The following is a 25685-nucleotide window of genomic DNA, read 5'->3' as shown; positions in this document are numbered from 1 at the left end:
AGATGTGTGTTTGTGTGTCCCAGTATATACATCCATGACTCTCTGTGGTTCTTTCTGTACGTGCTTATGTTGGTGCCTGTGTATTTGTGTTTTGTATTTGTATGTCTCTTTCTCTGTGTATGTATGTGTGCACCTGAGTTTTTGTGTGCTTACTGTCTGTCTGGGCCTGTGTGACTAAGAGAAATTTCTAAGGCTACCCTAGAAGGAAGAAAGTTGTGACCCTGAATCAGGCTGCAGCAGACGCCTAGGAGTGTGAGCTAGCTGCTCTGAGTGGGACTCAGCACACAGCCAAGGTGACCTGGCTCTTTATCCTGAGCCACAGAGTAGTTTTTGAAATGACCATCTGCTGAGCATCTCCCATAAGCCAGGCACCACACTAACCATCTGACTCTAATGTTCTCAGAGCTCGGGGTAGACATACAAGCTGGGGATTCTCATTACCCCACTTCATAGATTAGGAAGCTACACCCCACACCTAAATGCCAGTGAGCCACTGAATCAGGGGCTGGAGCTTCTGGGATGTGGGCTTCCTCTTGTTCTCCTCAACCCTTTCCACCAATGTGGAGGGTAGGTGGACAGAGCGGACGCATGAAAGGTGTAAGAACTGAGGAGGAGTTGACTCCACCCATACCTCCCAGGTCCTGAAGATCCTAGGGGACTTCCCAGTTGTGACCTAGGAGTAGTCAGCTCCATAGTTATTGGCATGCTCTGTGGAGAAAGAGGAAAACAGAGTGGGCCTGGGGGAAGCTTGGCTGTGGTAAAGAGTAGTTGCAGGCAAGCCAGTTTCCAAGGGTCCCAAGGGGTGGAGGCCTGGATCCCTTATGATCTCTTCACCTGCACCTGTGCACCTGGGGTGGGGGCAGAAAAACTTGCAAATCCCATGGAAGGTGGCAGTTTTGGCCAGGGGATGGTGGACTAGAGCCTCAGCCCCATATGACTTTTCCATGCCTTGGGACTCTGCCAAGTGACCCCTAAAATGAAGGTCATGGGGGTCACTCTAGGCAGTGTGGCATGATGCTGGGGATGTCTCAGCTGCCTGGAAGTGACTTCTCACAGTCCTCTCTGCTCAAGGGTCCCCTAGAACAGGGCAGAGGCCAGCTCCAACTGTGTACTGTGCTGCCGGGATGAGAAAGAACAAGGCTTGAACCTTGACCTCTTATGTTTGGGAAACTCGACACATCTATATACGTGTGCAGTGTTGCATGACCACCCACAGACACTGTTAGAGCCCCTGGGTAGGTGATCAGGCAGGGGTAAAGGAAAGAGAAATGTCAGTGTGAAGGATTGGGTGAGGGGACCTCAGGAGGCTCGAGAGCCCCCCCCCACCAGAGGAGAATGGTGTGAACAGACTGTGGAAACAGGATATCAGCTGGGGACATGACCGGACATGGAGCGATGGGAGAGGTGAGGTGAGGTCAGAGCAAGCATCAAAGCGTATGTAGCCAGCTGCCAGTGTAAGAGCAGATCAGCAAGGTTTTACCGTGTGTGAAAGCTATTGGCACCTCACAGCTGGGGGAGTCAGCTTTTAGCGAGATAGAGTTTGCATTCTGCACAGTCCACCCATGTAAGTGTACAGTGGGGTTGTCTTGAATAGCCTCTAGGACTGCGTCCATCACCATAATCAGTCGTAAACTTCTTGTAGACATCAGGTTTGGGTTGAGGGAAGCCTGTGTGGACATTCTGCTGAGGAGCTAGGGTCGCTCTAGGGCCCTGGTTCTCAAGAGTGGAATATCACCCGTGCATCCAGGGGGGCAGGCAGAGAAAAGACAGACAGACAGACAGACAGACAGACAGACAGACAGCCTTGCAGGTGGAGGTCTGTGTGAATCAAGCCTGGGGGTTTTAGGAGAAAAAAACTACAGTAGTGAAAGCAGGGCTGGCCCCTTACTAGCCCTGGACACAGTGCAGAGACAGGGTGGCAGACCCAGAACACTGATGATCCTTGGGTCTATGAACTTCCAGAAGCAGGGGCTCTTGTTGGCCCTGTAGCTCAACTCAACCATGGTGTCACATACATATATGATTGCTGAGGAAGAGTGCTTGAGTCAGGGAGTGGCTAGCTGGCAAGGTTGCTGATAATCCAAGACCTTAAGAGAGGACAAAGCCCTTGACATGAGTGGCTGTGTCAGTCTGTGTCCATCAGGAGATAGAAAGAAACCACATGGTGATTTGAACAAGGACAGTTTCATACAAAGAACTATTAACTATAACGGGACTGGGATAATAGGGGTTGGTCAACCAGAAAAAAGAACTCCATTGAATGTGGAAGTAGGGGCTATGAGAACAGCTCCTGCCCTTATAGTTGCCAGAGTACCAGGGAGGAGGCTGCCCCCAAGGCTGAGAGCCAGTCCTTGATGGAGAGGGTGTGGCCATGGCTCCCTAGATGGCAAAGGTGTCACTTGTGCTGTGTGGATGAATCTTAGCAGAAGTCTGCATTCTGCATTATTTGGGTCTAAAGGAGGCATCTTCCTGGAGGTACGCAGCTCACCTCCCTGAAGGGATGCTGGGAGGCTGCCAGCTGTGGTTCTCATGCCTTGCTGAGACAACTGCTAGAGAAGGGAGCTGCGACAGCACAAGAGCTGATTGCTGAGTGCTATGAGAGTTGATGCTAGAAAGCATCCGGGCTGTGAGATCTGGATGGTGAAGACGGTCTAGATGACAAAGGAACCTTGAAGACAGCACACTGGGCCCAGGGGTCAGATTCCTTCTGATTGTCTCTCTGGGGCTGCTGCCTCCTCATGGTTTTTTGAGACAGGGTTTCTCAGTGTAGTGCTAGCTGTAGAACAGGCTGGCCTTGAACTCAGATCCACCCACCTCTGTCTCCCTGAGTGCTGGGCCTAAAGGTGTGTATCGCTACCACCTGGCTCGCAAGTTCCTTCTCCTAAGTTTTACATTGTACCAGCTAGCAAAGGAAAAATGTTTAAATGGTCCATACATACTTTCACAGATGGTACTGTTTAGTTAGTCCTTTGGCTACATGGCTTCCATGTGCGCCTTTCCTCCCCATCTGACCTCTCACACAGCAACACAATAACTGAGCATCTCTCTACCTGTCCAGACTTATCTTTGCAAAGTTCTAATCCTGGCTAACCATGGTGACACAGATCTATAACCTTGGCATTTGAGAGGTAGAGGCTGGAAATCAAGAATTCAAGACCAGGGGCTGGAGAGATGGCTCAGCAGTTAAGAACACTTGCTGCTCTTCCAGAGGACCTGAGTTTGGTTCTTAGCACCCACATCAGGTGGCTCACAATTGCCTATAGCCCAGGTTACAGAAAATACATAAAAGTTCTGGTTTCTTCCTAATAACCAATACCCTGGAGAGCCTCTGTCACTTTTATTGAAGGAGCCAAATCCTCCACTGCCCTCACTTGGGAGCAAGAAAATTCTAGAATCCATTGGAGGGATTTCCCTAACTTCTAGTCTAGTCTTCCTGGGGTCCTGTGCACCAGCAATTCTTAGTAATAGGACCAGTCACTTCAGACAATGAAGTAACTATTTCCAGACAGCTGAGTCAATGGCCCCAGGGGCACAGAAAAGCCAGGCAGATGTCTCACCTTCTCACAGACCCATTTTGAGGCCTCCTGGTAAAAGCTTAAGTGTGTCTCCAGTGAGCTGAAAGGGATGGGGAGGGAGCAGGAGCCAGATGAAAGGGAGCGAGTAACAAGGATTGTGCTTGGCAAGTGTGGCCCATCCTTGAGAGGAACACACAGCTGTGGCTCAGGAACTGGTAGGAGCTGTCACAGAACTCAGAAGTGACTACATGCTGAGTCCCACATGGGCCTTCAAGCTTGGTCACCCTGTGGTCCTTACTCAGACCATGGGAAGCCCATTTGGGTTGCCACAATGCTCAGTTCAAGGAGAGGGTCTTTGGTGCCCCATGCTCCACACCGGGAGCTCCTTTATGGAAGTCTGGTGGCTCCTGTTGACTCCTGAGAACAATCCCAGCTCTTTCACAGCATCTATTTTGGGCATAGCCCTTTTATTCTCTGCTTTAGGGGCTGTGTCATGGTAACCATTAGTGCAAGCAAAGGAGTCTATGATTCAGACTCCTCCCCTCCCCTGTGGCTGCCATAGTGACAGGAGGTGTAGCATGCTCATGGATGCTTCTGGTGGTGGAGCTATGGTTTCTGGGGGGTATGAGATGCTTTCATGATGACTTCTGAGTCAGCTGGGCTCTGAAGTGAGGACAGGATGGCAGGATTGTTGGCCCATCACCAGAGGCTTTTGGTATTCTGTGGGCAGTGGGTGGGATGGTGCAAGCGACACTTCTGAAAGTGGGAGCAAATGGGATGATGATGTCATCTTACTCAGAAGTGGAACAAGACTTCCTCCTGTCCCTTCTACCCAGTCTCAGTCTTGTGACCCAGAGAGGCTTTGACAGGAGGTGGGGGAAACCCTGATTGATGCCCCACTCGGCTTTCTGGACCACCTCTGTGGATGATGGTGTGATAGTGGGGGGGATAAGCCCCCCCACAAGAATCACCTCTACCTCTTTACAGCTCAAACAGGAAACTCAGCCATACAGCCATTACGCAGGAGCTGGGGTCCCTCAGGGTCACTGGAGGCACCTTTGACACTGGAGTCTATGCTTAGCATGCCCTACTGGCTGCTATCCTGTTTTAAGGGCTTTGGAGTGGGCTGGACTTGATTTATGATCTGCACTGGACTGGCTCAACTATGGTCCTTAGGAGCCTCTATCCATTCTTTAAAAACATGGATAACAACAGACCTTGCTTCTTAGATTTGTTATAAGGACAGACTGCAACAATTAACACCCGCAAGTGCTTGTCACCAGGCCGGCTCTCAACAAAGCAGAATGAATAAGTGAACTCCTCATCAGGCAGAGCACTACCTTAGAAGACTGGTTGTGTCCCACCCCCACCAACCCCCAACTAAACCAGGAGTAAGACAGCCTGGAAACTGTTTCCTGACCTTTATGTGACTAAGTGACTATAGCTGCAAAAGTCCTGAGCTAATCGCTAGAGATGATGATGGACAGGATGGCCTTTGAACCTTGCTCCTCTTACTGTGACCTTGGGGCAGTTTAAGAACCTTCCTAGACCTCAATTTCCTCATCTGGGAAATGGGGATAAAAATAGTACTCACTCCAGATGGTGGGCTGTTGTGTGAGCGTTAATGAGATGTTGACATCATAAGCTCTATTCACAAGCGTGGAGTGGCGTGGTGTAGGAGCCTAATAAGCACGGCTTCCGGTTGAGCGACGTCCACTTGTGGGCACTCCAGGGATTTTGAGAAAGGAGAGAAATCTGTGGGTGGATGAGTCAGACTAATAATTGTGAAGATGTATCGATGTTTTCTCAGTGCCAGGCACTCTAGGAAGCATTCTTAATTCATTACTTTTTCAGTGCCTCCATAGTTTTGTGAGGCGAGTCCTGTTATTCCTTCAATTTACAGTTGAAGAACCTGAGGCCAACCCGATTCAAAGAAAAAAGGTCAAGGTTTGGACGAGCCTGGCTTCCTGGAGGGCTTCCCAGAGCTTGCCATCAGCTCCTGAGTCAGGCTCGCTCACAGTACAGGAAGCACCCTCACCTTAGGTGGGCCAGTGCACCACCCAGGCAGCTTTCATTCCTTCTTTTTATCATTGGCTCTTTGTCCTGGGCTTTACTTATCCCATGTGGCCTCCAGACAGTGACTGGCAACCCCCTGCCTCACTTTTGGCTGTTCGCTGTAGCATCGGTTTAAACAAGTTCCAGGTAACACCTCTGATTGGCTGTGTCGGGTCACATGTTCACTCTACACTCCGGATGGGTCTTGTGGGAGAATGCAAGCACAATCAAAACTTTCAGAAATCCCCAGAAGACTGGAGGGGGGGGGGGGGGGAGGTGCTTTGGGACTCTGACATTGGGCTGTTCGGGTGGAGTAAGGATTCAGGTTTGTGGGTGCTGATGGGTTATTTTGAGTGATACACAGGCCCTCACTGAAGTGAGGAGGAGCTGAGACCTAAGGCATCAGTTCTGAGCTGTTGAGAAAGTTGAGCCTGCAGAAGAAGATGGAGATGGTGTTGGGGACAGTGGGTGGGACCAGCTTGAAGCCCCAGAAGGAGGCTGGGTTGTGGGACTTTGATCTGAGGTGTGGTTGATGAGGGGGGCTGTGGTTGGGATATATTTGGCATCGACACCCCCAGTTTGGGAGTGATGAAAATGAGGTGATACCATGGGCTGGACTGGGAGCTTAAACATTTGGAAGGCCAAGGTGCTGGCTGGGAAGGAGGTAGCTGATGATAGAAATGTGTGGGAGTGATGAGCTGAGGTTGCTCACTCTTTGGGATGTGATGATTTCTCTGAACAACAGAGGGGGAATGGCTTTAGCTCCTCTCCTATTTCTGGAGGAGAGACAGGCCATACACCACCAGTGGGCACGATGGAGTTGAAGGCCCTTTGCTTAGTCCTGGTCCCTCCTGGTAAATCATCTTTCCTAACAGTAGTACATACAGAGGGTCTAGGAAGCAGGAGATTACCAAAGATGACACAGGCGGCCCTTGCCTACACCACTGCCTTACAAAGGCAGCCACTCTTGATTCTTTTAGATGTGTTCTCCAGCAATCTTTATTTACATCTGTACATAATGAAGACTTTTTTGATCCTTCTATATAGATATTTTCCATTGATTTCCTGTTTAATAGATTTTCTTTTGAAGCATTATTTCATCTTATTTGTGTGTGTGTGGTGGGTGCAAGAGTATGTGCACACATGCACACTCCCTGGCATGTGTGTAGAGGTTGGAGGACATCTTTCAGGAGTCAGTTCTCTCCCTCCACTGTGGTATTAAATTCAGGCCATCAGGCTTGGCGACAAGCGCCTTTATTCACTGAGCCACCCTGAATAGTTTTTGCAGTAGGCTTACTATTAACAGTACCCTTCCAATATTCATTGAGAAATGTCTACTATGCTTGTGTTCACGTATATCGATGTCTGCTTCTAACAGGAATAATAAAAATAACAAAATTTTAATTCCCTGAACCTATGGGTATGTTATCTCATGTGGTCAAAGGAACTTGGCAGATGTGATTAAATTAAAGACCTTGAAATGGAGAGATTATCTTGGATGTTCTGAACCCACCATTGTAAACACTAGGGCCCTAAGAAATGAAAAGTGAAGGCAGGAGCAGGTTGTCAGTAACACAAAGGATAGCTTTGGAGAAGGAAGGGGCTGTGAGCCAAGGAAAGTGGTCAACCTCTAGAAGCTGGAACAAAAGTGGGTTGCCCCTAGAATCTGTAGGAAAGAATGCACACCTGCCAGGCACCTTGACCTTAGCCTCCGGAGAACCACTATGACTTCTAATGTGCAAGGTTGTCAGATAAGAAATCTGTTCTTTTTTTTTTTTTTTTTTTTAAGATTTATTTATTTAGTGTTTATATATAATTCCTCCTGCATGTATCCCCGCAGGCCAGAAGAGGGCACCAGATCTCATTACAGTTGGTTGTGAGCCACCATGTCAGTGCTGGGAATTGAACTCAGGACCTCTGGAAGAGAAGCCAGTACTCTTAACTTCTGAGCCATCTCTCCAGCCCCAAAATCTGTTCTTTTAAGCCACTCATTTTGTGTTACATAAAATGTTTGTGCAATGTGTGTATGTGTAAGCACCTTTGTTAAACCAAAATAATATTTGCATTACTATGCCAATGTAAGTATTCACAGCTGAGCCTAGTAAGTTTCCTTTTCATTTTCCCCTGTAGTTAGTAGTTATCTTGTTTTTCAAGTTCCTCCCTCCCTCTCTCCTGGTTTTTAGAGACAGGGTTTCTCTGTGTAGTCCTGGCTGTCCTGGAACCTACTCTGTAGACCAGGCTGGCCTCGAACTCAGAGATCCCCCTGCCTCTGCCTCCCAAATTCTGGGATTAAAGTTGTGTACCATCACCACCCAGTTTGCCTTGTTTTCTTTGTACCTGTTGCTAATTCCTTCTATTGCCCTGATAGCTATCAGAATGGTTTGAATACAGACAATAACAGCAGGTTGAAATATTTCTGTCCACTTTTCAGGTCTGTACTTACTCACCTTGGGTCCACTGTGTATTCTCTAGGCATGTGGCTGTGATAGCTGATACTTGTGATGTTTCTTTGTGGTGGTCCTTGCAACTCTATCTGCTATTTGTGACTGTTTTTGTGCCTTCCTTTTGCTCAGTTCATTCCCCTGAGTGCAGTATTCAAAGCCAGGCAGCACCTGGGTTCTAGTCCAGTGGCAGATGGCAGGGCCTGGCTGGCCTGTGACTTGAGTCAGGCCCTCATGTGCTGGCTCCCTGTATTATAGATATTTTTCCCAGCTTCCTTCGGATTGAGTGTGAGACCTTGTGTGGCTGGAAGCATCTTTTTTTCTAGTCTCACGCTTAAATGAAGAAATGGCAGGGTAAATCACTCTACCAGGAGAGGTGAGGTTTATTTCTTTTCCTTTATTTCCTCAGGCAGCATCTTACCATGTTGCCTTGACAGACCTGAAATTTCCTATATTGACCAGGCTGCCTGTAAACGCATAGCAAGCCACCTGTCTCAGCCTCCCAACTAGCTGGAATGACAGCACAATGTGTCCATCTGTTTTTCTTTTTAATGAACCATTTCTATTAAATGACAGATATTACTTTTTCTACTATACACAGGTTTTGGTGCACATTGTCAGATGTTTTTGCAAGGGTGTGCATGTGGGTGCATGTGTGTGTGTTTGAGTGTGAGCATGTGTGTGCACCTGTGTTTGTATATGTGCCATGCTATCTGACCAGCAAGCCTCTGGTCTCTACCTCCATCTTCTGGGACAGGAGTGTGCTCGGGTTACAGACATGTACCTGCCATGATTTTGCATGTGTTCTTGGGATCTGACTCCCTGCCTTGCCACTACAACAGGTGCTCGACCTGAAGAGTCCCTCTCCTGCCTACATTGTGATGTTTTAGTACTTCCGTGTGATGTGGTCATCAGGTCAGGGTGTTGGTGTAGCCATCACCTCAAATGTCAGTCATTTCTTTGTGTTAGGATCAGTCAGACTCCTGGTTGCTCTCCTGTTCTGCAGAACATGGAAGTTACTCCTTTTAAGTTGTTACTTGTATCTAGCTGTACCCTGTACCCATTAACCATCGTTTCTCATCCTCTTATATGTCTCTCCCTTTCCTCTGGTAACTGCTAGTCTGTTCTTTTTTCTATGAGACTGACATATAAAACAGCTTTCTCCTCCTCTGAGTCAGGATCTCACTATGTAGCTCTGGCAGGCTTGGAACTTGCTATGTAGACCAGACTGTCCTTAAACTCACAGAAATCCACATGTCTCTGTCTCCCAGATGCTGGGATTAAAGGTGTGAGCCACCATGTGTGGCCAAACTTTTACATGTAAATAATGTTATGTGGTATTTGTCTTTCCATGCCTGACTTCTTCCTTCCTTCCTTCCTTCCTTCCTTCCTTCCTTCCTTTTTCTTTCAAGATAGGGTTTCTTTATGTAACCCTGGCTGTACTGAAACTCTTTGTAGACCAGACTGACCTCAAACTCACAGAGATCTGCCTGCCTCTGCCTCCTAAGTGGTGGGACTAAGTCATGAGCCACCACTGCCCTGCAATGTATTTCTTTTTTAAATAAAGATTTATTTATGTATTTGTTTGTTTATTTTATGTGCATGAGTGCTCTAGCTGCATTATGACTTTTATGCCAGAACAGGGCATCAGATTCCACTAGAAATGGTTATGAGCCACCATGTGGTTACTGGGAATTGCACTCAGGACCTCTGGAAGAGCAGCCAGTGCTCTTAACTACTGAGCCATCTCTCCAACCCCAGTGATCTATTTCTTAATCTAAGGTGCTCCTAGCCCTTCCATGTGGCTGCAAATGGCAGTTTTCAGTGTTTTATAACTGAACAATACTCAATTGGGCATACACATCTTCTCTTTATTTGGCCATTCATTGGTTGATTCCCTATTGCAAACAGCACCTCGGTAAAAATGGGAGTACAGGTGTCTTTGACATCTTTCATTTCTTTTGGCTTACAAAAGATATGTAGGTATGATAGGCTGGTGAGATCATGGACCATACAATAAATCATTGTATTTCTAGTCAGGCACTGAGTTTTGTGTTTTTACTACTATGATTTTATAGTTCTAGACATTCCTTTTTTAATAAAAGATGCATTTATTTTTTAGAGATGTGTGTTTGTGTCTATGTATGTGTGTTTGTGTCTGTTTGTGTATGTGTGTGTATGTGTCTATATGTGTATGTATGTGTGTGTGTGTCTGTGTGTGTCTGTATGTGTCTGTGTGTGTCTGTATGTGTATGTGTATGTATGTATGTGTGTGTCTGTATTTGTGTGTATGTGTGTGTATGTGTCTATATGTGTGTGTGTATGTGTATGTGTGTGTCTGTGTGTGTATGTGTGTGTCTGTATGTGTATGTGTGTGTCTGTGTATGTGTGTGTCTGTATGTGTATGTGTGTGTCTGTGTGTGTATGTGTGTGTCTGTATGTGTGTCTGTGTATGTGTGTGTCTGTATGTGTCTGTGTGTCTGTATGTGTATGTGTGTGTCTGTATGTGTATGTGTGTGTCTGTATGTGTGTGTCTGTATGTGTATGTGTCTGTGTGTGTCTGTATGTGTCTCTGTGTGTCTGTGTGTGTCTGTATGTGTATGTGTATGTCTGTATGTGTCTGTGTGTGTCTGTATGTGTATGTGTGTGTCTGTATGTGTCTCTGTGTGTCTGTGTGTGTCTGTATGTGTATGTGTGTGTCTGTGTGTGTCTGTGTGTGTCTGTATGTGTATGTGTGTGTCTGTATGTGTATGTGTGTGTCTGTATGTGTCTGTATGTGTATGTGTGTGTCTGTATGTGTCTGTATGTGTATGTGTGTGTCTGTATGTGTCTGTATGTGTATGTGTGTGTCTGTGTATGTCTGTATGTGTCTGTGTGTGTCTGTATGTGTATGTGTGTGTCTGTATGTGTCTGTGTGTGTCTGTATGTGTCTGTATGTGTATGTGTGTGTCTGTGTATGTCTGTATGTGTATGTGTGTGTCTGTATGTGTATGTGTGTGTCTGTATGTGTATGTGTGTGTCTGTATGTGAATGTGGATACACAAGGAAGCCAGTGGTGTCACATCCCCAGAAACTAGAATTATAGGTAGCTGTAAGCCAGTTGACATGAGTGATGTGTAGGCGAGGGTTTTCTGTTCCAACAGCCTGCTCCCAAATAACCACATAGAGACTCATTATTAATTATAAATGATCAGCCAATAGCTTAGGCTTGTTACTAACTAGTTCTTTCACCTTAAATTAACTGTATTTCTTATTTATGCTCTGTCATGTGGCAGTACTTTTTCGACATGGCTTGTTCATCTCCTGCTTCTGGCTGGTGACTCCACTCTTCTTCCCAGCCTCTCTTTGTCTTAAAGTTCTGCCTAGCTCTTGGTCATGTCGCCTTTATTAAATCAATGAGAGCAACAGATATTCACAGAATATAAAAAGATTGTTCCACGGCATGCTGGGAGCAGAACTCCATCCTCTCTAAGAGTAGTGTGCTCTTTGACAGCTGTGCATTTCTCCAGCCCCTAGAAGTTCTTTTCTGTTCTCTACCTTTTCTTTTTCAGTCTCATCATATTCTTGTTTTGTGGCTACAGAAACATCTTCTGTGTGTCTAACATTTGTTTCACCAAGTTCCTGTTACCACCTTCGTGTTTTGTTCCACTTGGTTTGATGTTATTTATTCTGGTCCCTATCTTCCAAGTCAGATGCTTTCCTAAAACATCTTTTGGTCTCTGGCTGATCTTTCTAGATTAAGAACAGGGGATTGCAGCAGGCAGAAGCAGGCAGAGCTTTGTGAGTTCTTTGTTTGTTTGTTTTGTTTTTTATTTTTCTGAGACAGGATTTCTCTGTAGCTTTGGGGGCTGTCCTGAAACTCACTCTGTAGACCAGGCTGACCTGGAACTCAGAGATCTGCCTGCCTCTGCCTCCCAAGTGCTGGAACTAAGTGGTGGGCCACCAATGCCCGGCTAGCTCTGTGAGTTCTAAGCCAGCCTAGTCTATGTAGCAAGTTCCAGGCCAGCCAGGGCTACATAGTGAGACCCTTTCTCTTAATAAATAGTCAAGGAGCTGGGGACCATGTGTGATGGTCCATGCCTGAAATCATCACTCAGGTGGTAGAAGCAGGAAAATCTTTAGTTTGAGGCCATTCTGGGCTACACAGAAAGTTCCAGAGCAGTGCTATCCTGTCTCAAAAATAAAACAAAAAACCAAACAAACAACTGAAACCAACTAACCCAGAGAAGTTGTTGGAAGCTTTGGCCCTGAAGGTTTGTCAACTCTCAGATCCACACTGGTGGACCAAACAGGCAGCCCTGGCCTCACTATAGTGAGTGCTGCATCCTCAGATCTGGGCAGGGCAGCCACTGTGTCCCAGCCCAGGGGGGGAAGAGCCTAAGAACTCCCATCAGCATTTAAATGAGCTACCTGGCCACCTCTCCCTCCACCATTTTGTCCTCCAGAGAATCTGAAGTTGCATCTTCAGGAAAAGCAGATGTAGGATGGTTCTTGCTCCAGCCTCTTTATCGGCACACACATATTCTCTTCAGTCTAGTCCCATGGGTGCCTGGTGCCATGGCGACAAGTATCTGTTAAGGACTGTATGCTGAAATCGGCTTTCCCATCCCTGCCTCTGATTTGCCTATTAAGTTGCATTCCCAGTCTTGAATTTTTGTTGGTGATGTCTTTTCCCTGTGTGGAGGTTGAAGAAGGTGGTAAAACGTGGAGACTAGTTGGTATTGCAGTTCTCCCCAGGCTTGGTGGCACATGCCTGTAATCTCAGCACTCGGGTGGTAGAGGCAGGTGGATCAGGGGTTTTCAGCTATGTAGCAAATTTGTGGGCAGCCTGTGCTTTGTTAGGCCCTCTCAGAAAACAAAACAGCCACAGCAAAAGTGGCTGTTAGAGTAGTTCAGTTAGTGGGGTCCTTGGCACGCACAGGGCCCTGGGTTTTATCCTTAGCACCACAGAGATCAGATAAGGTGGACAGGCTGATAAATCCCAGCAGGTGTGTGCCCATGTGTGGGTGTGGCATGTGTGTGTGTGCCAGTGCCTGTGGAGGCCAGGAGAGGATGTCAGATCTGGAACTAGAGTTACAGGCTGTTTGGAGGCACCTGGTGTGGGTGCTGGCAACCAGGGACCTGTGGAAGAGCAGCAAGCACTCTTAACCACTGAGCCCTCTCTCCAGCCCTAAGGAGGAGGATTTTTATGGTGTTACACGTGTTATTCAGGGTCATTATGGGCATGAAGAATTAGTGAGGAGAAAATAAAGACTGCTGTGGTGTTGGTTGGGTTCACAGTAAGGGTTCCTGTTGGGTAGCCTTGCTTTGGGTGAGGAGGATGCTGTAGGTGCAGGGTGTGGGGAGTGTGGGGGGTGGGGTGGAGGCGGTGCCAGCTGCTAGCTTGCTCCCTGTAGCCAGGGTACCTTGAGAGACTAGTGTGGCTTTAGGGAGCAGTGGGCACTGCTGTGTCTAAGCTCATGACCTTCACCACTGAGTGGGACCTTGCCTGGTCACGTGCTAATGATAATGCCCAGATAATGCCCAGGGGTTCTGAGGTCTCTGGAGAAACAAAGGGACCTAGGTTGGACCTAGGACCACTGTTTTCTGTGATGATTTTTCATGAAGCTCACATGTCCCAAGAGGCATTTCCTTCCTTCCCTTTCCCGGGTGACTGCCCTTGTGGCCGTGACCTCTGCTGTGTTACTTTTTCTGCCCACTCCCTCCCTCCCTTCCCCCTCTGGGGTCAATACAGGTTCCCCGTGTCTCTCTGACTGTGGCACAGATCCTTGCCTTGGCTTGTTTTGTGCCTGGTCTGTCCATTGTTGAAGGCGTCTCTCTAGTCTGCTGGCAGCTCTCCTCTTGCCTGTGAGGCCCCACCAGCCGGGCAGGTGGGGGCCAGATGACATCCTGGGAGCCATCTAACCCAGCCAGGGCCTTATCTGCTGGCTCTGGATCCAACATTCTTTTCTACCGACTGCACCTCTGCTCCATCATCCTCTTTTCAGGGTTTGATGTGTGGGAAACGACTGTGGTCACAAAGGGCACTCTGGGATTTTGGAGGACTCGTTGGCCAGTAGGATCAGGGAAAGCCTCTGGGAGCTCTGACTTGGACCAGTTTTCCTCTTGTGCTGTGGAGAGCAGTCTCTGTGGGCTTGGGGATAAGGGGGACTTAGCTTCCAAGAGCACTGAGCCCCTCTGAGCTCAGTCATGAGATCTGGCTCACACCTCAGTCATGTCCCAACTGTTTGAGTCTTAGCCTTAACAGTAAACTAAGAAAGTGTTTGGAGCTTTCCGTCAGTGTGTGGGGCTACTGTCTTCACTGGGCAGCCAGCCTTCACAGAACCCTGTACCTAGCCAAGCTCAATGCTGCAGGGAGTAAGGTACCTCCTACCTGGAGCCTGAGATGGGCATCGCTGCCTCCTCTGCAAGCCTCGGTTTCTATCTTCTGAGGCCCATGTTCTCTCCCAGCTCTGCAATGGCCCCTTCGAGCTTCAGCTTTCTCCCACCATTAACAGTGCAGAGCCCACCTCCCAAGCTGTCACTTCCCTGGGGAAGGAATAGGGCCCATGGGAAACCCAAGCCTGGGCAGTCTCCCGCTCCTGGTTTTCCAGGAAGCCCTGGCAGAGGGGGCTGGGAGGAAAGGCCCAGCAGGGAGGGGAGCTGGGAAGCAGAGCAGGGAACTGGAAGGGGAAGGGTGTGGGTGGGCTCCGATCCAGCCTACCTCCTACTCTTCCGTGGCTGCCAATCCCCTCCCGGGCAGGCACACACTCAAGGCAGGGGCTTGGCGCTGTCTCTTGGGTGGGGGGAGCAGGAACTGCTGTGTGTCTCTCGGAGTGAAGGGGGTTGATTTGTCGCAGTAACACACCCACCCTGAGCTGTGGCCTGAGGCTCAGGCTTTGTTATTTCACTGGCTCGAGGCCCACACCTGGAGGAGGAAGAAAAGCCCCTAAAATACAGCTGCGTGTGGGTTTGGAAGGTCTCAAGCCCACCAGTTCTGACAGCAAATGGGGCCACAAGAGGGGCTTGCAGAGAGCGGCGTGCATGCCTGTTCAGTGAGGCTATGGCTTTGGGCCTCACCCTTCGAAACCAGAGTCCAGCAAACCGTATCCCAGCAGCACAGCTTGGGTTAGGGCCTCAGCTTTGTTAGTGGGGTGCTGGTCCCGGGCAGGCTGATCAAAGTGACATTCATTTCACTACATCCTGTGGCTGCTGCTCACTTCCTCCTCCACTCAAGGAGCGCTGTGGGGGTGGGGGTGTTCGGCGAGGACAGAGTAGAAGGAAAATGTAGCTGGGCTAGGGGCCTCTGGTGTCTGGGGTTTCCCAGGGACTGGCTGGGGTGGGAGGGAGGGCTGCGGAAATGTTCAGAGGGAAGAATAGAGAAGCGGGGAGCAGGAGGCCTCTGGAAGTTCCAAAAGTGGCACACAGTACACCTTCGAGTTTCTAAACAGGATTGTCATAGCCCCCAGGCTCTCAGAGGAGGTGGAGGCTGCCTTGGTTTCTCTCACTCTGGCAGCCTGGCAAGACTGGGAGAGGTCAGAGGCCAGGCTAACCCTGGGCTGGAGGCTTGTCCTGGGAGGGACTGAGCTATGCCCTGCTGACCAACTTCTGTTCCCCACAGGCAGAACAACCTGAAGGCCAGCACTGAGGCAGCACTGAGGCAGCACTGTCCCAGGGGCTTGACATCTGTATCGATGTTTAAGTTTTAGATCTTGTTTACAAAGACCACAAGAACTCCGGCTCTGAAGCCCCACCAAGCCCTCAAAGCCCCAGCCTGCCTCCTACTGCCCAGCTGCCAGCAATGCCCTCCAGCGGCCCAGGGGACACCAGCAGCTCCACTCTGGAGCGGGAGGATGATCGAAAGGTAAGCAGCCGGCTCTGCTCTTTAAGGGACCAAAATTTTAGGGGAGGGAGAGTGGCCTGTCCCCACATAATGAGAGGTTAAATTCTGAGGTGAGACAGGACCCCAAGCCTAGGTAGTCTGGTTCCAGGACCTTAGCTATAGCCATAGCCACTGTGGTCTTTGAGCACAGGCTTTGAGGGGCCATCCCTGCAGGAGTCCCAAAAACCTGGATTTCTTTTTGGATGTGCCCTATGCTAGCTGTGAAATGTCAGATAAGCCATTGTACCTCTGTTTCTATAGCTGCCTGTTTCCCGCTTGTATTCAGTAGATTTCTGGGCATTATAGACATGAGGTGCTCTGCCCACACAGACACTCACACACGTGGCTGCATTCAGATGTTCAGGAGCAACCATTGGAGATAATGATGTCACTACCCACCCAGGCTCCAAAGTGAGTGTTACTGGGTAACCCTTGATGTGGCTCTGGGCTACGGAACCAGTGACTTTGTGTTTTCAGAGTCCCATGAGAGGTGACCTTTCACCCTTTAACTGAACTCCAGTTCGGGATCAAGTCAGTAAAAGGGGGATTTCATCAGATGGGTAGGAGTCCCTAGTGGGGCCTCAAAAACGGACCTGTGACCACAGACTCCAACACTGGAGTCTTTGTCCCCTCTGTCAGTGTATGGCTGTCACTGTCCTATCTATCTGAGCCACTGAGAGAGGTGTGAAGTTTGTTCTTTTGACAAGGGATGGCCATATGGCTCAGGTGTGGAGTCTCTGAGCCCCCTGAGCAAGGGCAGCAGCTGGGAGCCCTCCACCCACACTCGGTTCCTTCCTGCTTTGCTCATCCTTAATGTGCATTTCTATGTTCTTGGTATGTTGAAATATACCATTGTTCCTTTTGTTCTGGTGACAACCCTTGAAACCGGTGAGGTAAGGCAGGTGGCCCTGGTATACAGGAGGGGTCGCTGAGCTTGGTGGTAAGCCCAGGTGTGAGTCTGGTTACTTGCTGCCTGGGTCTTACCTTCCCATAACCACTCTTAGTCTTGATGTGAGTCCCACCCCCAGTATACACATGTAAACAGATGTGCACACAAAAGGTCCAGGGGTCCAGCATGCAACCCTGCACAGTGCTCTCTCTCTCTCTCTCTCTCTCTCTCTCTCTCTCTCTCTCTCTCTGTGTGTGTGTGTGTGTGTGTGTGTGTACTCACAAGGTGAGAATCATGTGTACCCCTGGACTGGGTTCTTGGGAGCTCATTTCACCTCCCCCTTTTGGACATAGTCTGCTACAGTTCAAGCTGGACTTAATGCCCTGTGTAGCAAAGAGTGACCTTGAACTTCTGATCCTCTCCACTCCACCCTGAGTGCTGGACCAGGCTTGTACTGCCCCGACTGGCTTATGGAGTATTCAAACCCAGCCTAGCGTGTGTTGGTTACATCCCCAGCCCTCCAGCCTCTCCCTTCAAATCCCATGGGAAATGACTAGACAGTCTTAAGTTCCCCGTAGGCCTTCTGAATTCCTCTTGCTCTGAGCTCAAGCAGTTCACAGACCTGGCTGTAGTGCTGGGGATGCTTACAGTCTCCTGGATCCTGCAATGGCAGCTGTGCTATAGCCAATTCCCTCCTTGCCTTGGACCTAGCTTTGTTTCTGTGCTAGATTGGGTGACTCTGAGCCTGCTCTGCCCTGGCTCTATGTTCTTATAGATGCTGACACTCCTTCACATACTCTTCAGTCACCCCTGTTGTCGGACTGTGCGCCTCACCCTGCATAGCAGCAAGGCAGGTGGTCTCTGTATTGTGACAACCTGTATGAAGCAGAGGAAGAAACGCTGTATAAGTCCCAGGTCCCAGCCCTGGGGCTGCCACTTATGGGGGATCTGACTTCAAGCCATCTAGGTCTGTGTTTGCTCAGCTGGAAAATGGGGATAGTGACTCTAGCCTTGCCTGTCTTACAAAGTCAGATGAGGTCACAGGCAGGGAAGTGCCCTGCAGACAGCAAAGTCTGGTCCAATTATGAGGGATTATGATTGCTATTATTATCTCCCCATAGTAACAAACACACACCCAGCCCCAGATCCCGGGACTGATAGAGAAAGCATGCTCACATACTGGCAGAGACCATTATACCAAAAGATGACAGCAGTCTGGATAGACAAAGGCTGGGGCCTAGCTGGTCCTCTTTTCTAACCACCTACACCCACAGCACATATGGTGGCTCACCTGGCACCCCTCCCTGGCACCCGTGGACTGCCTCCAGCAGCACCACAGAGCCACCTGGTAAAGGCAGGTACAGACACTGACAATTGCCGTAATGGACCTTAAAAGCCAGCCTGGGGCAGGGACATTGTGTAGCTGCAAATGGGGGACATGGACTTTGCTCTTTAGCCAAAGAGTCTACAGAGGTGCCACAGACACCTGGCACGGGGAACCATCTGCTGAGCCTGAGAAAAGGGTGAGGCTCCTGCTGGCCCCTTTCATTCACCAGCCCCACCTGCCTGTCTAGCCTTATCCTTGCTGCCTCCAGATACCATTTGTGCCCTTCCTGGCTTTAGGCCTTGTTTTTGCCTTCCCTCTCCTGCTGGGTACTTGCTTGATTGCCCTCCTCTCTGGGAAAGCCCTGGTGCACTCTCATGGATTACAGTTTTCAGAAGACCACTGTGATTCATATGTGGCTCCCAAGCCAACCACATCAGCATTCCAGGTCAACATGTTAGAACTGCAAGGCGCAAGCCCCTGCCTGACCTACAGAGTTGAGAGTTCTGGGGAAGGGCTCCTGAGGGTCTGTCACCCACAGCCCAGAAAGTCAGCAACCCCTCTCTTGCACACAATTCCCCAGGGTCTGCAGTGGCATGAGGTAGGAGGAATGCCTTGGATGGGAGCCAAAATGCATCAAACTCTACCAGGGAGCCCCAGGGCCAGGCAGGTGGAGTGCAGGTAGGGTGACAGACAAAAGGGGCTGTGCACAGTGCCTCTGGGAGTACACAGAGGGGTCAATGGAAGTGAGCCCCATACTTGCCGCCTGCCATGCTTGAGCTGGGCAAGGATTGCAGCTTGGAGAGACTGAGACCAGAGGGATGGTGGAGGGATTGGGGGCAGTGCATTGGTAAATGAGTCTACAGCACAGGGCTAGGGCACAGAGAGACAAGTAGGGAGACAAGGAACTCAGAGGGGGAAATGGAAATTACATGCTATCCCTATGGAGGGAAGGAACAGAACATTCAGGAGCTTTCTCAGACCCCTGAATGTGCATTGGAGCCAGCCGGGGTCTAGGCTCCAGGCTGTTTCCATGAACTCCAAGCTGCCATTTTCTCTGGCTTCAGATACTTTGTGGCCAGGATGCATTGAGCATGAGCTGTTTGCTAGATACTCTACATGCATTATTTTATTTCTTACAGTTACCCCAAAGGCACAGGGATTCTTAGGATATTCTCTTATTAAGGACTAAATTGAATCTAGGAGATGCTAAGTCACTGGTCTGAAGTCTCTCAGGGTGCTGTTCAGGGTCCTCTCAGGTAAAGGGGGTGGAGAGAACAGCAGCTTCCAGCTGTGCTGCCCAGATGTGTTGCATGTGCTGCAGGTTCAAGGGTATTTATTTAGAATGAAAGTTGGATGTATGTGTAGCTCTTTCCTTGTGGACATCAGAGGCACTTCTGCTCCTGCAGATGTGGGGACATGTATGCACATGTGTGTGCACGTGCACACACACACACACACAGAGACAGATAAATCTTGCTCATTGAAGACACTACAGTGGGCATCTCACTTCTCTTCATCCCTTACTCTGTCTTCAGACTTCCTTACTTTTCCTGGGCCCTCTTGTCTGCAAGATGAACCTGATGGTCCTGGATTAGTGAAGGACAGGGGTAGAAGGGTATAAAGATGGTAAGGCCATGCCATGTTGGGTGGGCTGGTCCTCTGGCAGCTTGCCCCTCCTGCCCTTCCTGTTGTGGGGTGGAGGAGACATACTATATAGTACAGGTTTGGCTTGAGAGTTCAAAAGAATGTGCATGAGAGAGAGTGTGTGTGTGTGTGTGTGTGTGTGTGTGTGTGTGTGTGTGTGGTGTAGGTGTGTACATGTGCATGGGACTAAGACTGGGGCTCTTTCCTTACCTCCTTCCTCCAAGTCCAGCCCAGATGCCTGGCAAGTACAGGATTCCTTGGTGAGGTCTCTGCCAGCCTCAAATCCCAGTGCTATGTTTGAAAGCCTGCAGGTCTTCAGGAACAGGGACCTTCTGGGGGTTCTGATTTATTGCATTTAGATTCCCCTCCATGCTCATTTAGGGTGGGCTGGTCATCAGAGGGTCCTCAAAAGAATATCTCCAGAGGACTTTTATAGTTTCACTTTAAAAATTGTTTTTGGTGTTTTGCTTGCATGTGTGTCTGTGTGAGAGTGTGGGACCCTTTGGAACTGCAGTTACAGACAGGTGTGAGCTGCCATGTGGGTGCTGGGAATTGAACCCGGGTCCTCTAGAAGAGCAGCCAGTGCTCTTAACCACTGAGCCATCTCTCCAGCCCCCTTTATTTAATTTTTTTTAAAAAATCATTTATTTTGAATTGTGTGTGTGTGTGTGTGTGTGTGTGTGTGTGTGTGTGTGTGTGTGTGTGTAGTCTAGAGATGCTGGATCCTCTGGAGCTGGAGTTACAGTTGGTTGTAAGTTTTCCTGATGTGGGTGATGGGAATAGAACTCGGGTCCTCTTTAAAAAAAACAATGCACACGTTTAACCACTAAGCCATCTCTCCAACCCCTTACCCCATCCCTGGAGGATTTTTAAATAGAGAAAAGCTGATTTTTTTTTTTTCTACATGGTAATGGCATGCACATTTCTACTTTGTGGCCCACTAGACCTGATCAGGACCCAGGCTTTGGCTTATATTGTCTAAAGTTCTTTAAAGTTAGATGCTATGAAGCGTCAAGTTTAGCCATGCAGTCAGAAAGGCCTTGGGTAGGTCATCCAGGCCCTAGAGACAGACCTGGGTTTGCATCAGGGCTTTTTTGTATGATTCAGCGGTAGGGCCAGCACCCTGTCTGCCTGCCTGGGATGCTTCAGTGAAATGGTGCGTGTGAGTGATTGATTAACTTAGGGACCTGCTACATAGTAAGCTAGCCTAATTGATCTAGATTTTGGGTAGCTACCATTTATCCCTCTGCTCATTGCCTCCCTGCCTCCATACCTACCAGTCTGTCTGTTCCTCTTAGGGGTAGACCACTTGGGGCTGTGAAGGAGGAAGCCAGGGTGTGATGTGTTGCATGTGGCCTAGAGTTCTCGTCAAGCCAGGCACGTGAAGTAAAGCTCTTCTCCGGGTCTGCAGGCACAAAAGGCCTGAGGTCCCTGTATACATGGAACACAAGGGAAAGTGTGATAGTGCATAGCTCCAGGAGTCTGAGCAGGGGCTACAGCCGGGACTAAAGTCATGTGGGTCCTTCCTGCTGTGTATGATAAGGGAAGGATTGGAGCTCAGCCCTGTTAGGGAAGCAGCTTCTCTAGGGTAAGTGTAGAGAAGACTGGTTGCAACAGTGTAGAGGGGATGTGGAAAGCCAAGCTTAGCAAGTGTCCCAGGACAGGAAATGACCCCTTCTGTCCTGGCATTTGGTCTGGACCCAAGAAGCCTGGTTGTACCTTTGCAGATCCACAGGACAGTTAAGGTGTCAGCCATCAGTGTCTTACTTCATGGTATGGTGTGGCAACTTATCCAGGCATCTCTTTTATACACAGTTGTTCATAGTAACCTGGGAGATGCCTGCTGCCTTTATCTCCATTCCTCAGGTGGGAACAAAGGAGGCTAGGGAACTTGGCAAAGGTCAGGTGGCTGCAAAGTAGTTTCATCAAGACTCATTCCTTCTGTAAATTAGGATAAGTCCAGGCCCTGGTGGGCAGCTGAAGGAGCAGGGATGAGTGGCTCTGTGCCCACAGGATTGGTTGCCAGCAGAGCAGTTGCCTTTCACACTAGCCCTCAGTGTAGCATCATCCACAGGCTTGTTTCTATGTCATCTCTCGCTCGAGACTGAGTTCCATTTGTATCTAGTACACAGTAGATACTCAGTGGATATTTTTATCATATCCCTGTTGCCTGGCTTGCTGGTGTGTGCGTGTGCCATGGGGGGGCGGGGTGAGACCCAGCCCTGTGTTTATGTTTGTTCCAAAATTAGGTGAGGCAGGCAGCTTTTGGAGGCAGGATGGATAAACTATTTCTAACCCTTTAACATTTATGGTGCACTGCTAATGTACAAATAACTGTGATCTGTAGGGGACCCCAAAGGGTTACCAAGACATGGCTCCTGTCTCCAGGGATGTGGTCTTTGGCTAGGAGGGACAATTTCCATCAGTAATTATCCTGTGAAGCCACCAAATGTTTGCTGATGGAGGGCTGGTGAGCTTTGGGGGTGACTGGAAGTGTCTCCAGTAATTCATATTTATTACCAGGTCCTCAGCCTCTGCCCCTTGCTGTGTAGCAAGAACCACCTCTGTGTGTGTGTGTGGGGGGGGGGAAGGCATGTCTGCATGTGAATGCGTGCAGTGAGAGCTGTGCAGGTCTGTGATGCCCTGTTAGGACTCCTGCAGTAGGGTGCCCTAGTGGCCCTGCAGGGCTTCACCTCCTGCTGAGGACAATGCTTTCATCGAATTCCACAGCCTCAGACAGCCCCTGAGAGGCAGCCAGGTGGCAATATACATGCTTATTGTCCTGGGAGGCCTGGGCAGGTAGTTGGCTAGATTTGGCAATTCATCCCCTTGACTCAAATACCAACTCCAGGCATCTGATCAGCAGATTCTGGATCAGTGGTTTCTGGTCTAAGCACTGATGGGAGCATGGAAAGGGCTTCCAGCAAAATATCTTTGTGGGGCAAGGACATCTGTGTCAGGCATGGAGATGCAAGCGTGAGTAAGTATGTAAAGTGTGCCAGTGAATATTAGGTGTGCTCTCAGTGTGCATTGCTTGTGTTTTCACTGTGTGTGCTTGCATGTGTGTGTAGAACATGGCATGGGGATATAGAGGCAGCTATGCTGGAAAGACCCACAGACTGGGAGTGAGGTGGAACCTCCTCGACTGCCTCTGCCTTTCAAGAATCTCATAGTCTTTCTGAGCTTCAGTTTACTACCTGTGTCATAGGAAAACATGACACCGGCTCTGGTTCCTATAAATAAGTATACAATGAAATAGACCCTGACGTGCTAGTGCAGGCCTGTAATTCCAGCATTTAGGAGGTAGAGGCAGGAGGATCAGAAGTTCAAGGCCAGCCTCGGGTACTTGAGAGCCTGTTTGAAAACCCAGCAACAAAAAGAATGTGTGGGAATGCTCTGTTGGCTCTGCCATACTGTGCAAATGTGAGCCATTACTGTTGGCATAGCCAAGCTTGTCAGAGGCAAAGTTGTGGGTGGCTTAAAATAATCCATCCAGTGAGCATCGCTAAAATGTAGGCCATATCATTGCCTTGAAGTTTAGAGAGAGGCTGGTTGGAGCCACTTAATCTAACAGGCCACCCTTGCTGAAGGTGCTATAAGGGTTTAAGGTATAGAAGATATATTTTAAGTTGGAGGTTGTGGCACATATCTGTAACCCTGACATTTGGAAGGTGAAGGCAGAGGGATCATGAACTCATGGACAAATGAGTCATACCTAGCGGGCCTCCTCAACAATCAATAAGGTAGGAAAAAGAACACAGGTGTGGTGGTTCATGCTTATTATCAACACTTGAGAGGGTAAGGTAGGAGGACTGTTGAAAGTTTGAGGCCAGCCTAGGCTACATAATGAGTTTTAGAGCAGGCTGTCCTAAAGCCATCATAATCTTATTTGTGACTGTGGAGACAAAGATGTATGTGACTCTGGAGCCCTGTGCACTGTGTATTTGCTCAGGTCTGCAGGTTTGTGTATGTGTCTCATTTGTGTGTGTGGACTCTACTATTTACTGAGTATCCATTATGTGGTAGTCACTCATCCAAGGGTTTCCAATGTCTTATCTTGTTGGGTACATCAGTCTAGACTTTTATTCTTTTTTGTTTTAGGGTTTGGAAACAGGCTTTCATGTACTCTAGGCTAGCCTAGAACTTCTAATCCTCTTACCTCCACCTCCCAAGGAGGCCTAGCACTGTAGTGCATGCCTATAATCCTAGCATTGGGAGGCTGAGGCAGTAGAATTGCAAGTTTGAGACCTGCCTGAAATTCACAGTGAGACTCTGCCTCTAAAAGCAAAAACAAAGAACCCTGGGTGCTTCCTTCCAGAAGCTCATATCCTAGTCAGCCCATGGTTGGACTCCTGAGTAGTAGGCATCACAGGGGATGGTGTCTATCAGGACATACCCATCAGTCTAGGTAGGGGGCAAGAGGAGGAGGGCCAAGGGAAGCAAGCCCATAAGCGAGGCTGGGAAGCCTTCACAAAGGTGGCTTAGGCAGAAGGAATAGCTATGCTGAGATGCCTGGGGAAGCAGCTGCTTTTGCTCCTGCTGCCTATGTTGGGTTCCTGAGATGGCAAGGAGACACAGGCATCCTAGCAAGAGCCCAGGGAACCTTTGCAAGAACTAGGATCTGGGTTTGATGCTGCAGGCCCCTGGGGTTCCCCTCAGAGAAGTTTTAAAACCTATAGAATGACATAATCCACCTTGCAATTTGAAAAAGTCTGGGAGCCCCAGCATCTGCATAGCTCACCATGGCAACAGCAGCAGCCAGATGTTGGGCTCTGTCTGCTTGTGAGTGATGGCTGCACATGGAGGGGAGAGAGCTGGGATTTGCTGGAGGTCAGGAGGGGTGGAGGTGGGGTATTAGAGATGCTGGCCTGTGTGAAACATTCTAGTCAGGCTGTATGGAAGCAGGAGGAAGTGAGCCGTTCCCCAGTGACTGTCACGTGCCAGTGTTCACTGTCCCCTTACTTATGCTCATGCTGTCACTGTGAAGTAAGTATGATCCCCATTTTATGGATGAGGAAAGCAAGCTGCAGAGAAGATAGTAAGTTTGAAGTGACTAGTAAATACAGAACACAGTGGAAGTCCCTGCTCACCCAGCCCTGCTCTTTCCAAACTCTTTATCTATAATTTCTGCCCCCTCTCCAACAGCTCTTGAAGTGGCTAACTGATTGAGTCTCCTAACCTGACAGATGAGGAGGCCAACCTGAACTCTAATCTCTTCCCACTAAATGTTTCTCTGCTTCCATGTGCTTAGGTTACTGCAGGTCAGATGTTAGCATTTCAATGTTAGAGATGCCCATTCAGTCAGTGCTGCTTGCAGATTTGAGCATAGCCCACATTCCTTTGCGTAACCCATTGGCACAGACACTGTGTTAAATGGGCCCCTGACAGATGTGAGAATAAACCACTTGGTACATGTCCCTAGAGTCACTGAGGGCATGGCCCAGGCCATCTGTTCACCTCACTCAGTGTATCAGCCCCCTGCCTGGTGGCATGAACCACAGACTGGCCCAGAGCAGAAAGCATGCCCTCCATTTTAGAATGGTGTGTTGGTAACTTGCTTTCCACAGAGCTGTTCTTCTGAGCCATATGGGAAGGTGGGAGCCAACCATGGATGCAAATCCTGGGGTGGAGGTGTGTGTGGGGGGGTCTATGCACGCCTTGTTCCATGCTGGGTGTGGAGTTTGGGCCTGGCACATAGCTCCCTGCCTGGCACTCTCCAGGTCCTAGATAGGTGAACCCTTCCTCCTGGGCTAGGTTGCCTTGAACTGAATCTGGCAGGGACAGAAGTGTGCTGAGTGTGTGTAGCATGCCTGGACTACATGTATGAGTGAAGCAGGGGACCAAAGCCACGTAGCGTAGTGCTTACTGTCAGAGACCCTTTCTGTGGGAGAGGCAGGCTGTACAGAGAGGCCAGTGTCTTTGGTTTGGTTCAATTTCCTTTTTTGTTTTGGTC

General features: G+C 49.1%; 1 protein-coding gene across 1 annotated transcript in view; it reads left to right on the top strand.

Annotated features, from left to right (window-relative positions):
• The window catches only part of Dnmt3a (DNA methyltransferase 3 alpha), a 100296-nt gene that overhangs the window by 12064 nt on the left and 62547 nt on the right, over positions 1–25685 (top strand). The window contains exon 2 of the mRNA XM_051181724.1: positions 15612–15854. Coding sequence (XP_051037681.1) covers positions 15792–15854 — 63 coding nt within the window. The 5' untranslated portion in view covers positions 15612–15791. The remainder of the gene's footprint in view (positions 1–15611; positions 15855–25685) is intronic.

The sequence above is a fragment of the Phodopus roborovskii genome, unplaced genomic scaffold, assembly GCF_943737965.1.
Source record: "Phodopus roborovskii unplaced genomic scaffold, PHOROB, whole genome shotgun sequence".
In the NCBI taxonomy this organism is placed as follows: domain Eukaryota; kingdom Metazoa; phylum Chordata; class Mammalia; order Rodentia; family Cricetidae; genus Phodopus; species Phodopus roborovskii.
The sequence above is the reverse complement of the archived record's forward strand: the minus strand, read 5'-3'. Positions and strand labels throughout refer to the sequence as shown.